The sequence below is a fragment of the Heloderma suspectum genome, chromosome 2 (genome assembly GCF_057233095.1).
Source record: "Heloderma suspectum isolate Gila_16-S chromosome 2, 16-S_ref, whole genome shotgun sequence".
Classification (NCBI taxonomy): Eukaryota; Metazoa; Chordata; class Lepidosauria; order Squamata; family Helodermatidae; genus Heloderma; species Heloderma suspectum.
Window position 1 is genome coordinate 273,541,133 of NC_139459.1, and position 14,348 is coordinate 273,555,480.

Consider the following 14,348-nt stretch of genomic DNA (forward strand, 5'->3'; position numbering starts at 1 on the left):
TGTGCCCTTAACCCTGCCCACTGCTACAATGTGGTCTCCAAGACCATTCCCAAATTGGAATTTGGCCCCCAAACTGAAAAAGTTCCTAACCTCTGTTGTAGGGGACCAGATTTTGTCCTCACCACAACGGTGTTTTACAACTGCAGCATTTAACTGTTCAACAAGTAACAAGTAAGTAGCAGCCATATATATATATATATATATATATATATATACACACGTGTGTGTGTGTGTGTGTATGTATGTATGTATATGTGTGTATATATATATGTATGGGAAAGAAAAGGCTCAGGACCTCTACTGCGATAAGTACCAAACTTGCCTATCCCTGGCAACTGCAGCTTAGTGGAGAGAACATGTGTGTGTCCCAGTATTATCAGTTGTATTATTACTGTCCCATAAAGCAGTGAGAACAAGCAATCAGTCCTGTTTATATCTGTACAGTCTTGACCTGGCTTCAGTTTTTGGCCATGTTGTAATGTAACACTACAATGTGAAAAGAGTTTTCAAAACATTTATCCCATCCATCTTTCAGCCCCCAAAAGGCTATTAAGCCAGCAGTTCATATAATCAATGTACAGCTGCTGTGGAATCGTATTTACTCAGATCCCAATGAGTTCAACTAAACTAAACTTCCTAAGTGTGTTTATTATTGCACTCTTAATACAGTCAACAAGTTCCTAAGTCATTTTATTTCTTCTTTAAGAAACCAGTACTAAAAAGACAAGGTGTTTTGTTTTGTTTTTTACAAATATAGTATCCTAAAACCTAACTGTTATATCTGAATTTAAATTTAGACTTATTTCTAAGTAAATACATTCAAAATTAGATTAGAATGTAAGAACACAGGGCATCAATGGCTCTTATTAATCTGGCAAATATTACATAACCATGACAAAGGATTATTCTGTGACCAGAATACAGTTTAGAAATTAATTAAATTTATATCCCACCTTTTTTCCTGCAAGGAACCCAAGGTGGCTTACATAATCCTCCTCTTCCTCTCCATTTTATTCTCACAACCACCCTGTGTGGTAGGTTAGACTGAGAGTCAGTGACTGGCCCAAAGTCACACAGTGAGCTTCATGGCTGTTCCGAGTCCCAGTCCAACCCTCTCACCACTATAAAGTTAGAAAGTTGTAGCATTTCCACTAATTTTACTGAGGTTTACACATCACTTTAATCAACAACCAGAGCAAATCTAATTGACAGGCACATACATTTTAAGTGACAAATTGCAGAAGAATAGCCATGTTAGTCTGTTGTAGCAAAAAACTATAGGCAGTATCCAATAGTGCTGCTGCACTCCTGCTCATTCTGTTGTGAAAGCAGGACCCACTGCTCGCACAATGAAAACCTAGCAGTTTAAAAAGCAACCCTGGAAACAAGTAGAAAGTCATTTCCAGATCCGGACAGGTCAGTGGAACTTCCTTCAGCAAGCTCCAGAGAACCTGCCCTGTTCCAGGAACTAGCATTTCTGCTTGTTTCCGATTGCCTTTTTAAACTGCTAGTTCCCATTGCACAGGCGGTAGGTCCCACTGGCGTGTGGGCAGACTTGCATACTGCTCAAAAAGTCCCAGTCTTGTAGCACCATAAAAAGCCAGTGTGGTGTAGGGATTAGAATGCTGGACTTCCAGTGGGAAAGTTAAGATTCTTATCCATGCTCAGCTATGAAGCTCGCTGGGTAACTCTATGTCAGTCACTGTATCTCTCAGCTACGTCATAGAGTTGTGATGAGAATAAAAGGGGAGGGGGCTTGTTCGTAGTACCAAGCTCCTTCAAGGACAGGCAGAATAAAAATGAAATAAAATAAATTAAAACCTAACAGATTTATTGTGGCAATAGCTCTTATGGACTGATGAAGGAGGCTCTAGTCCATGAAAGCTGATGCTAGTCTTTAAAGGAGCCACAACATTTTTTGTGTCGTCTTGCGTGGTTTGAGGAGCACAGTTAATCTCTGTGCCTCAGTTCCAAATGCACAAAAAAGAGAATAGTGGCATGGCTCCACAAGAGAAAGTTCCAGCAAAGATGAGAATAACATTGTACAGGAGATTTTGTGCAATCTACAGCCTACATAAGCTTTGTCCAGGGCTTGCAACAGCCAGCCAATGTCATGTGTGAACAGTTGTTACCTGCATAAACTTGACTACAGCTCTATCTTCTATATTTAAACAAAAGTTGAGACTGGACAGCAGTGATGCAATTAAATGTATAAGAATAATTCTATTCCAGTGCTTACTTATACATATAAAATAACTAAAGGGCAACATGGTAAAATCTGACTCTATTCCTAATACCTGCATCTGAGGGTAGCACTGTGAGAGGCACATCTTTAGTTTCAATTTTCACTGAAGGCTCCAGCAAGGACTGCATTTTAAGGGGTACTTGTGCCATTGGCACTTTAGTCACTCTTATGAGCTCAGATGGAGGTGGCCCCTGAAACTGGATTCTAGCCCCAGGAGGGACTGGATGGAGTGTAACAGGAATCTTCAGTTCTTGAGGATGCTGCACCCCAAGAGGCTGAGACAAACTACCATCTTTGCTGACATGAGCTGGCCCATTGGAGGATGGACGAGGCTTGGATGCCACCTCTTCCCTCCCCTTGCAGTCCTCCTCAGGAGGCTCCACCGGTTCAGTTTTGATGGCCCCTTCTTTTCCAGACCCCAAGGCTTTGACATCACAATTTTCTTTCACCTTTGACTCTTTCTTGTTCTCCTCTGGCTCGTCTACTTTCCCCACCTGCATTTCCCCTACTCCCTTTACATTGCTGCTGCCCTCGTCCTTCACTCCTCGATGATTTGCGGGAGCTTTCTGCTCCCCCCTTTTTTTCTTGCTGCTGCTGCCTGTCAAGAGTGGCTGGCTCTCCCGCTCCCGCTCCTTCACTCTTAACACCTTGCGCGGACCCTTTTCCTCCTCCTCCTGCTTTTCACAATCCCCAGGTTCCAACCCAATGCCAGGCTGGGCGAGCTGCCTGCCAAGACAAGCCTGGTCCTCCAAAAGGTGCTGCTGCTGCTCTTTACAGGGGGCGCCTTCCCCGGGCTGAGGAAGCTTGTGCTCCCTGCGCAAGGCATTTTGCTTGGGGGACAGCGGGTGCAGGAGATGGTGCTGAGGACCCTGCTTAGGCGGGAACAGCAGAAGGTGCGAGTCCCTGACCCCCTGTCCTGGTAGAGGGTGCAGGAGGAGGTGGTCTATGCGGGGAGCTCCCTGCCAAGCCGTGGGATGCAGGAGGCGGTGCGGCTCTCGGGGGGGCTCCTCCTGCGCCCCCCTTTCCATGCTGCAGCCCGCCCCTGAGAGTGGGATTGTTGTGGGATTGTGAGCTCAGCCCTCGCCCTCTGTTACCGCCCGTTTGTTTCCTGCGGTTGGTTCGCAAACGTTCTCCGCTCCCCCTCCTCCCCACCCCCGAGGTGCACGCGCCGCGCCAGACCCCGCCCTCCGGCTCGCGGGGAGCCTCGCGCCACCCGGCGAGAAATGGCGATTGCGGGCCTGCACGTGCCTCCCGCTTTTCCTTCCTGGGGCCTGTTTCTTGGAGGTCGCCATGGTTACCCTGGGAGCCACGTAACAATGAGATCGCCGTGGAGACCCCGGGAGGAAGGCGCGCACCCTCGCCGCGCCGGCGCTTTTTTTTTTTTGGCGGAGGCCTTCGCTTTGCCTTGCGGTGCCCCGCGCCCTCTTGTAGAACCAAGCGGGCCTCTTTGGCTCCCGACTCGAACGTCTCCTTTTGTTAGGAACCACGGAAGTGCCGTTCCTTCACACTGTGCGTTTCCAGCGCGCAGTGCCCGTTGAGGAGCCTAGCGCTTGTCCGCAGTGCCGCCACCCCGCACGTGTTTTTTTTTGCACACTGCAAACCGCTCCCCCCCTTTGGCTTTTATATCCAGTAATTGCCGTGGCGGGGGGAGAACTCAGTCCTGACCGAGACCACCATTAGGGATGGGCAACTTGTGGCCCTCCGGACGTCTTGGCCTGCAGCTCCCATAACCCCTCGGCGCTGGTATGCTGGCTAGGGTTGCGGGGCAAACCAGCTGGAGGGCCACAAGTTGCCCACCCCTGATTTAAAGCAGCGGGAGTTTGGTGCCCGAAGTGTGACATCCGCACCCTCCGCCACTGCGAGGGTAGCGTGTATACCTGACTGCGGGGCCGGAGGGCGCGCCCTTAACTGCACTTTGCGGAGGGCCGAGCTTAAGCCTGAGCGCCCCGAGGAGCTCAGCCCTGGAACCGCCTCAGTCGGCCAGGCCTTGGCACACAGGGACCACCGCTAAGCATGTACACGCGAGAGCCTCTCCTCCTCACTGGACAGCCCGCAGCAGCCTACGCACATCTGGGACGAGGGGCTTCGAGAGCGAAGGGCGTAGCCTTCAGCCTCGGCTCGTTCTGCATGTAGCCCGTGGCCTCGATTCGGGGACCAGGCGCCCCTTCGACGCCCGGCGGCGCTGAGAGGCGATTGAGCCGCTCAGGCGGTTAGCCGGGCGCGACCCCGAAAGACCTCGCGGTATCATAGAGCTTGACGCTACGGCCGCCCTCTTCCGGTAGTCTGCGACGTCGCTTCCGCTGATGCTGGGGCGGCCTAAGCTCGGTCGCGCTGTTGCTGCGGCCGGCGCCGCCGCTCTCGGGCTTCGCGCGAGGCGGAGCTGCGGCCGCGTCACCATGGCGAAGAGCAAGTTCGAATACGTGCGGGACTTCGAGGCGGACAGTGCGTGTTTGCCCAACTGCTGGGTCGTGGTCCGGCTGGACGGCCGAGGCTTCCACCGGTAAGGCCTGCTTCGGCTGTTGGCGGCGGCGGGTGCTTCTTAACGGGCTTGGTTGCCCCGGGCGACTGGTCAGCCAATCGGAGCATAGGAGGCGTGAGGGGCAACGCCTCGCCTCGGTGCGTTGCTCCCGCGCGCGCGGCGCCAGCTAGGATCGGGGTCCAGAGGGCGCTGTGGGCGGGTGGTCTTCGTCACAGAATTCGCAATATGTTAAACATGTGTTGAGAGCCGCTTTAGAGGTTTGATAAATCTGGTTTCCTAACAGTGCAGTTCCATGCACGTTGACTCAGATAAGTCCCACACATAAGCCTGCTTAGGATTGCAGCCGTACTGTATATATTTCTGTTTGAAAAATACATATTTTTATTTGAAGCTTTGCTGAGCAGCATGGTTTTAAGAAGCCTAATGATGATCGTGCCCTTCAGTTGATGAACAAATGTGCCCAGACAGTGATGCAAGAGCTAGAAGATATTATCATTGCTTATGGACAAAGTGATGAATACAGCTTTGTTTTCAAAAAGAAAAGCAACTGGTTTAAGAGAAGAGCAAGGTAACTGGTTGTGGAACTTACGTCCCATCCCCCGCCCCACACAGTATACTCCTTTTGCAGATGCACTTCTGTAGGGCATGTTTGTGATATAACGTTTTATTTTATTTCCTTGATAAGATATCGGCAGCTTTGCACTTCTACACTACCCCTACTATTTGTTCTTGGGGCTGATCATGTTGGCAACTTTGGTTTGATATTTATTTATTACATTTGCATGCCACCCAATAGCTGAAGCTCTGGGTGGTTCACAACAGTTAAAATCATAAAATACAACAACGTGATAAAACATAATAAAACTTTTTAAAGTTTAAAACTACGGTATACAACTAAAGTAAAAAGAAATTGCCAGCTCTAACCAGTGCTGTAACACTGCTGTCACTGTCTAAGCTTAGCCATAAAAGAATTGCATAATGGCAAGGCTGAAGATAATTCTAAGTATTTCAGGGCACAATCCTATGAGGATAGGTGGCCACCTCCGATTTCGGCTGTCTAGCCGTGGGACCTCAGAGCGCGGGAAGTTGCAGCCGAACGACACATAGGATGTGCTTTACCAGCATTTCCGACTTCCCTGCCCCGCCATGCCCCCAGGACCACCCCATTTTTGCTGTTCCACGTTCCTCTTCCAAGTATTTAAATAAAAATCTCTACCTAACATCTAAATCACATTAAGGACACAACCCCAGGAATCTTTAGATAGAAAAAAGTCCTACAATTCCCAGCATTCCTGAGCCAGCTATAGCTGGCTTGGGGAAGTTGGAAGGCACACAACTAAATTTCTTTTCTCCCCACCATGAACTACTATTCTGTGCATTACAATTCCTTCTATATTCCTGATATATTAGAGCAAAAAATAAAGCAAAGGACATTGGCCCAACCCTGATAAAACAAACACTTTGAGCATGTGCAATGTTGTATTTTAAACTCACTTAATTCATAATACCATCACAATTCCAGGAATAAAATGGAGTTTGCTTCTGTCACCCTGATCCTAAGCACGTTTACTTGGGAATAAGCACCATTTTGTTATAGAAAAAGGTAATATATTTTCTAAACTAAAAACAGTAAAAGAACAAACCCACAAAAATACAAATCCACATCAGGGTTATTCTATCAGGAATTATAACATCAGATCCTAACAATGCACCTGGAGATCTGCACAAATGCCTGATCATAGGCAACCAGCCAGTTAATACCAACATTTCACATATGAGGGATGTTAGTCATGACTAACTTAGGTCCCATTGATTTCAGTCAGTCTGCTCTTAGTATGGTTAGGTCAGGATGTAACCCATAGAACAGGGGAAAGCAAACTCTGGCCCACAGACCCAATCTGGCCTGCAGAGGGTTGGGCACCCTCCGCACCCCCTGCCCCCTAGCCTGCGAAGAATCCCCATTTTATCTCCAATCTCTGACAAGGGGATTCCCCCACACTTGGCTAGAGCCCTGGCTAAGCCCCTTCCCATGCAATTGGGACGTAAGGAGCATAGGAAGGAGATCCCCAATGCAGGTCCATGCAGAGAGGGGGATGGAGCTCTCTGCCTCTTTCTGCATGGACAGAAAAAAGCGGGTGGGGTGCCACCAATGACATTATGGGAGGGGAGGGGCTCGAGGGCAGGGATGCTCCAATTTGGACACGAGGGGCACAGCAAGCTTTAGGTGAGTCTCTTCGTGTGCTGCTCACACCCCAATTGGGACATGGGTTGCCCAGGAAGGAAGCCTCCAACTTGGCTTGCGCTTGCAAGTGATAATTTAGTTGCTTCCTTTGTGCGGAGAGAGGCATGGAGGATGGGGGGGGGGGGGCATCAATGACATCACAGGAGTGGGTGGGGCTTTGGGGCCCGCTTTGTTGCCATCATCTGACAAGAGATATATTCTTGGATTATGTAGGCTAGTCAACTGTTGTGGTGACATTAATAACTTATACTTTCTCTCCCCTTTTATGTTCTGTTTACAAGTAAGTTCATGACTCATGTGGTCTCCCAGTTTGCATCCAGCTACGTTTTCTATTGGAAAGATTGCTTTAAGGACCAGCCTCTTTTGTATCCACCAGGATTTGATGGACGTGTTGTGTTATATCCCAGTGACCAGAATCTAAAGGACTATCTCAGTTGGCGACAAGCTGATTGTAAGTATCTCTAACACACAAAAAACACCTCCCCACCCAGTCAGTTTTTTGCTATTGACTTATAATTACTGGTCAGTACTGTTGTCATGGCTGTAGCTAGGGAGACATAGGGGGCAGGTGGGTCTGCATCCTCCCTCTCTTGGGATATTCCAAGTCCTTTCCCCCATCTTTAGCCCTTAAACTTACGGAAAGGGCTACAGATCTGGGACAGAATTTGGGAATATTACAGATTGGGGAAGGCAGTCCCTTCCTCTCCTCTCCTCTCCTCCCACCCCTTAGCTACAACTCCATGACATATGAAATGCAGGCAGTATTATATTAAATTGTGCAATAAGATATCAAGCTGCTACTGCCTTCAATAGTCTAGCGAATAAGTACAAAGGAACTAATATTGTTGGGCCATCAAGGCAAGAAGTGAGGTCCTTTTATTTCCCTCTACTGTGTGCAGCAATCAATTTAGATATCTCTCCTTTACATACACACACACACACACCCCTGGATACCAGATTGAATAGTATTCTCCTGAAGTGGATAACCGTGGTTTTTAATTAGCTGGTTGTTGTACTGTATCAATTGAGAAAAGAAGCTGCATAATGTGGAAGGTTACCGGTGTTAAAAATGCATTATAGGACTTTCTGATAGGTTAATGATATGTAAAGTGCTGATAAATACAATAATGAACTTCCCCATACTGGTATTTTGTATAGACATTCTACCACTTCTAAAAACCTGTGGAGGAAAGGTTGTTTAATGCACTTCCCAAGCTAGGCTAACTAATTTTATTTGGTATTCCTGCAGGTCACATAAATAATCTATACAATACAGTATTTTGGACTCTTGTGCAGAGAAGTGGCTTGACGCCGGTGCAAGCGCAGAAGAGGCTACAGGTATGAAACTCTCCTCTGAAGATCCCATCCTAAGTCATGCATTGTCTTATTACTTCTGTTTAATGCCAGCAGCCTGTGCAGTCATTCACACACACTCTCTCCCACTCACACACACACACACAGACACGTGGCAGGCAAGGTATTTGGGGGCATTCATAGGGTATGACAGGTCTTACGTTACATATGCTACTCTTGTAAGAATACTTGTGCATATAGTTTTGTGTTTGCTTTCTGGTAGCAAGAATAAGAAATGTACAGAGAATTCACTGTAGTTAAGAGTTCTAAGTAGGATTTTAACAAGTAATGAATGAACTTAAGCTCATTTAGGGAACAGTCCTGAGCTCCCAGGGCGGACAGCTGAGGAGCTGCTGCAGGCTGTGGACTTCCCTCTAAATGGGTGAAGAGGGCGATATGCTGCTGGAGTCTCCCCAGTACCACAGCAGAAGGTTCTGCTGCGTTCACTGTAGTGCCACAAATGGGGTGTGTTGAGGGGCTGGAGAGTCTTGGTTGCTCAAGACTGAAAACCTCCTTCCCCTGACACCTCCCTCCCCCCCCCCCCCGCCCCGCCAATAATGAGCAATAATTATGCCAGCCCTGGAACCAATGTATTTATTTTCCTCTTATTAGTATAAATAGGAGAGAAAACCTTTAAAAGTCAGAACAGGGAGGAGGAGGAGGGACAGAAAATCCCTGCATCTGCTCTAGCTGGTGCAAGCCAGTAGGGCTCATGCAGTGGTGGTTTCTGTGCCATGGAATTGCCCACCACCTCAGAACTGCTGTGCTAATTTTTAATTGTCAAGAACTAGCTCAATGAAGAATGTAGGAAAGTGACCTGCCCTGTTCCTGTAAAGCACAGCTCTAACCTTTAGTAGAAATGTAGCATTGGAAAGGGCATTCTTCTGCCTCTTCTCTTCTTTTTCCTGGGTTTTTGTTTTTTGTACTACCTTATTATGTCTGTATAGACTGGATAATGTGTATATTGCTAGTTTTTGCAAGTTCATGGCCTGCAACAACCAGAACTATTAGGACAGTCTAGGGTATACAGTGAATTGTAGCATACAGGCGCATCACTGTTTCCTTTAAGGACCTCTTTTAGACAACTAACCTTACACCATACATCGGGGTGGGGAACTTCTTTCAGCTCAATCACTCAGTTTCAGAGAAGCTCTCAGGCCACATTCCAGTGGGGGCGGGGGGGAGCTGAAGGCAAAGGGGACAAGGCCCAAATTACAAAAAATACCAGCATATTATAGTCTAAAGCTCTTATTGCCAGTAACTAAACATTAGGAGAGGCATTTCAGAATGAGAATGGGGAAAAACCTTTACAAAAGCCAGAAAATCGCCAACGGTTTGGGGGAAATGCCAGGGAAAGGGGGCATGGCCATCTGGGGAACCTTTATGCTTTCTAAGCTATGTGTACAGTGAACCAGCCAGAAACTGAAACTTAATTTTGTGCGACAAACAAGAAGAGCATGTGCAGCATATAATTTCCCATTTTTCTTTGGAGCCAAGTCTGTGTTTTTTTGAAATCATAGGACATGAACATTAAAATCAATAAAAATCACAGTAAAATATCATGAGAACAAAACGCAGATAACAGCATCAGTATAACACAGCAACTGGCAAAGATTAAAAGCCAGGTGGAACAAACAAAGCTTAATTTTGTGTTTAAATGTAAGCAGAGAAGTGGACTGGTGGATCTCTGTAGGGAAGGCGTATATATAGGAGTCCAGTGGACTCTTTCCTTTCCCCAAATACAGTGCTCAGATCCTGAATGGAGAGTAAAACCCACCCACTACATGTGAAATGATCAAGACATGTAATGTTCTCGTGTGCCCTATGATACTGTTGCTTTTTTATATGATTGAAGTATGATTTTCTTCCTTTATCCTCAGGGAACTCTTGCAGGTGACAAGAATGAGATTTTATTTTCAGAATTCAACATTAACTACAACAATGAACCCCTGATGTATAGGAAAGGAACTGTTCTAGTGTGGCAAAAGGTAAAATCATTTTGACATATACCCGTTTGTGTTTAAAATGGCATTATGCAGTTTACAAGCACGTATATGAAATATCTTGTGATAATTATGGCATTTGGCAGTTCCACATGTGCTGCATGTCCGGGCACATCTGCCGTATACATTTACTACTGTTTTAAGTGGTTAAGTTATCACAGGAATTGGCCCTGACACTGAAAGTCACCAGAAAATGGTGTTTCTGATTTGAGGGTTAGCCAGTGCTGGAACACTCAGTACCAGTTATTCCTGTTCTTGGAGGAAAAGGACAAGTATACTGAGCTTTCTGTGTTCAGACTGGCTAGCTGTATCCCTCATGACTTTCAGTTGTGTTCTTTGTCCCTTGCACTGTTATTGTTCTAATTTAATAAGCCAATAAGTATTGGGCATTATATTCTGCTGAATATCTTGGCTGTTTTAGGACTGAGCTGTAAGTAACCTGAAATAATCTGAAATATTTATCTTATGTGTCTATAAGATATAACAGTTTTAGAATAAATGGTCTCTTTCTAGATAAAAGTCAAAGTTATAACTGTTGTGACTAGACATGCAAAACAAAGACTGAATTTACAGGTTTTTCCCAAGATCTTCCAGTAAGCTTATTCAATCTGATGTTTTGTTAGCAGCCTTCAAAAACACTGTTTCTATTTGGGCTGGCTTTGTGGAGCTTAATGTTTTCAAGATGTTCAGTTATAACATAATTTTAATGGGATATGTATGTATGCATTCAGATTTTTTTATGCAGTGTGAGTCTTTTGGGTGGCCTATATAATTGTTTCTGAAATGTGGAAGCAATATCTGTCATGTAGCTGATGCTGGATAGACTGGCTGGAGTACTATGTACAGTTTGGGACAATTGGACAAATTGGCAATGAGTGTTGCATATGTTTACTTACAGTGGAGACAGTGGGATAGGGGAGAAATGGAACAGGGAACCCAATTAATCAGATTTTTTTAAGGGTGAGTCAGATTGGGTTCACAGTATCTTTGGATATTATTTATTTTTACTTATTGGTTTGATATGTACCCTGCCTTCCTACCAAAAATGGCACTCGAGGCTATATTATGATGGGGTCTAGGCCTTCCTGTTTTTTATTTTAAAAAGACTGGATAAACATATGCGAAGTATTGTTTTTGTCAACTCTTGGTACAGGGTGTTGAACTAAGTCACTCATTCCCAAATAATAGGTTGTGGGGGTTGTTAACAATTAGTTTAGGACAGAGTGCAGGTCAAAAAAATAAAAAGGCTCCAAAAACTTCCTCAAAATGAACCTTCGTACTAAAGTGTTGAAAGCTGAAGTGATCGGTTTGGGTTAGTGCTTCAAGCTTCAGTACATTTAAGCTTTACAATACCATCCTAAGCCTGTCTGCTCAGAAGTAAGTCCCATTGTGTGTATAGGATTGCAGCCTTGACTATTCACCAGTGAGAGCAACTTTTAACCAGTGGGACTGAAAGTTAAGCAAAAGTTTGTTTTACTTCTTGTTGCTGTTTTGCCTGTGATACCAGTTTAAGGCAGGTGATTATATTATCTAAAAATTCTTCCATCAGTTTGGATGTGGAAAACCCACGTCTAAAACTGCATGCACAGTTTTACTTAGTGGCCTTGTTAAATAAACCTATACATGTTTGTATATAAAAATAAACAACAGTGCTTTGTGACCTATCCTACCTTACAGAACTTTGCTATCTCACCCTTGCATTACAATATAATAAGCAGGGCTGTTGTCCAGTGAAAGAAAATTGTTTAATAGTATGGGCTTTTGTTGATTTTAATAAATATGCAGTGGAAGCCTAAGCACATCTTCTCAAAAGTCATCTTGAGTTCAGTGGGACTTACTCCTAGTTGAGTACAGATGGATTACAACCTTGGGGCGCAGTCCTATGCATATTTAGATGGGAAAAAGTCCTACAACACCCAGCATTCCCCAGCCAACCATGCTGGGGAGTTCTGACCTCTGAGAGCAAAGGTGGGCATCTTGTGGACCTCCATATGTTTTGGCCTACAACTCCCATCAGCCCTGGACAGCATAACCAGTGGTGAGGGATGATGGGAAATATCTGGGGGGCCACAAGTTGCCCACTTCTGTCTCAGAGTGGGACACCATGGAAACCTCTACAGTGGCTGGGAGGAGCCCGGCCGGGGGGCTCTGGCATCAGAAAAACCCTTCTTTGGTTCGAATTCTGTGTAAGATTTTGGCAGGGGTTTTCTGAACAATCCTATGGCCCCAGGATGCTGTCAAGGGACTATAGATTCCTCTGTAAATGTTGCAGTCCTAAAAAGAAGTGGATCTTGAATTGCCTTCTAGCCTTCACTTCTAGGATTTTATATTAATTTGTCACTTGTATTTCTAGGTAAATGAAATAATTAAGAAAACAATTAAAAATCCAAAGGAAATGGAGGAGAAGGAAGTTGAAGTGACTCGGATGAGGACTACAATAGTTCCTTTGCACTGTGACATCATTGGAGATCAGTTTTGGGACCAGTATTCTGAAATCCTATCTGATGATAGCTGACCTTTCCCATCTGGATTCTAATGTGAAATACTATGTACACTTTACTTTGCAAGGAGCACATCATAGGAGAGGAAGGTATCACTGGCCCAATATGGATATTACTGAAGTTTAAACATGTACAGTACCCGTGTTGCCAGAGGGTGCAGAAAAAGAATTCTCTTAAAAGGCCATGTAATGTCCATAAATATTAACATAATGTTCCATCAAAACTATGAGGTGCCTTATAATACTGACAAACTTTACAATGGAAAAGGAATGCCTTTAATTTAAGCTCTGGCCCTCAAAGGCACTCCATTGGTACAAGTCCCACGAGATGTTAAGCTGCCCATTTAAAACTCTGAAAACATTTAAACTCCTGCTTCAAATTAAGTTCTATCATCAGGGAGCCAAGTTACAAATTATCCTAGTTGCTAATGTCTCTGGATTATATGAGTGATAAACAAAATACCCTGGCAAGTAGCTGAAACTAATTAGGAAGTTTTCTCTCAAGTGTAAATTAGTTCTGGTCTTTTTGAAAGCGATGGAAACGTAATTTCCCTCTGTAATCGTACATTTATTGTTTGGACTCTCTCCTCGCTGCTTTACTGATTATTAGAGAAGGTCTCAGGTGGCCATAGTGGAGTAATAAAGTTATTGTATAAGGGGGGTATCACAGCAGGGTATGTTTGCAGGTCATGCTCTCATTTTCTGCTGCCTCGGAAACTATCCAGTTCCTGCTGTTGAGGATTGTGGCAACCAACTTAACTGAAAGTTCTTTACTGTGGTGCGGAGTTCGAAAAGAGTTTGTGTTGCTCTTCTGCATTTCCTTGAGGAAGAGCCATGAAGTAGCAAGACCTCTTCCAAGAAAAAAAGATGAAGCAACTTGGAGTGATAGGGAGATTTGTGCAAACATCTGACCATTTAAAGACTGGGCCATGACGTAGACTTTAGGAAGATAATGACAGAAGGCTTTTATGTGGGATGTTTTCTTAATGTTATTCCAGTCCTCTCCCTCTGCCTTTCCCCATTGTTTTCTTTCTTTTAAAGGAGACAAGATTACTTGGAATAATAGACATTTTAGTGTCATTTATTAAAGCCTATTTGAAAAAGCTACCACAATAAAATCATTCATCTGACATAGTAGCCATTTCCATTAATGTAGTTAGGGTAACCATAAAAAATAGTTCCAAGCAGTATGTATTTAAATAAATGTAATATAGTATTTTAAGGCTATGCCTCCCTTCCTAGAATTGAACTCAGTGGGACTTACTTCTGAGTAGATAAGCATAGGATTTCACTGTATCAGTTTCTGTATGCTCAAGCATAAATCTTGGCAGCACTGAGCAGTGTGTGTGTGTGTAACGTGTCTCTTCCACTAAATAGTGCTCAAGGTTGTTAACAGCAATAAACGTAAAATGCACAATAACAATGAAAACAACATAGAACAGATAAACGCATCAATAAAAACTGGCCAATTGAACTAATCGGTGTTTCCAGACAGAGTGGTCCTAGCGCGAACAATTAGAAAGCAT

At 44.8% G+C, this 14,348-nt stretch overlaps 2 protein-coding genes across 3 annotated transcripts in view; one reads left to right on the top strand and one right to left on the bottom strand.

Annotated features, from left to right (window-relative positions):
* Positions 1–4,640, bottom strand: part of SOX30 (SRY-box transcription factor 30) — a 24,917-nt gene extending 20,277 nt beyond the window's left edge. For both annotated transcript variants that reach the window (XM_084839262.1, XM_084839261.1), the window contains exon 1: positions 2,298–4,640. In XM_084839262.1, the coding sequence (XP_084695388.1) occupies positions 2,298–3,273 (976 nt within the window). In that variant the 5' untranslated portion in view covers positions 3,274–4,640. The remainder of the gene's footprint in view (positions 1–2,297) is intronic.
* On the top strand, positions 4,548–14,300 carry THG1L (tRNA-histidine guanylyltransferase 1 like). Its single transcript, XM_084839264.1, has 6 exons — positions 4,548–4,745; positions 5,116–5,292; positions 7,248–7,417; positions 8,216–8,304; positions 10,200–10,307; positions 12,676–14,300. The coding sequence occupies exons 1-6, from the start codon at positions 4,549–4,551 to the stop codon at positions 12,835–12,837; spliced, it is 903 nt and encodes a 300-aa protein (XP_084695390.1). The 5' UTR covers position 4,548; the 3' UTR covers positions 12,838–14,300.
* Positions 14,301–14,348: the final 48 nt, after the last annotated feature.

Coding starts and splice junctions, on each gene's coding strand:
- THG1L (XM_084839264.1), top strand. CDS start 4,549: ATGCTGGGGCGGCCTAAGCTCGGTCGCGCTGTTGCTGCGGCCGGCGCC. Junction 4,746..5,115: donor GACGGCCGAGGCTTCCACCG/GTAAGGCCTGCT, acceptor TTTTATTTGAAG/CTTTGCTGAGCAGCATGGTT. Junction 10,308..12,675: donor CTGTTCTAGTGTGGCAAAAG/GTAAAATCATTT, acceptor TTGTATTTCTAG/GTAAATGAAATAATTAAGAA.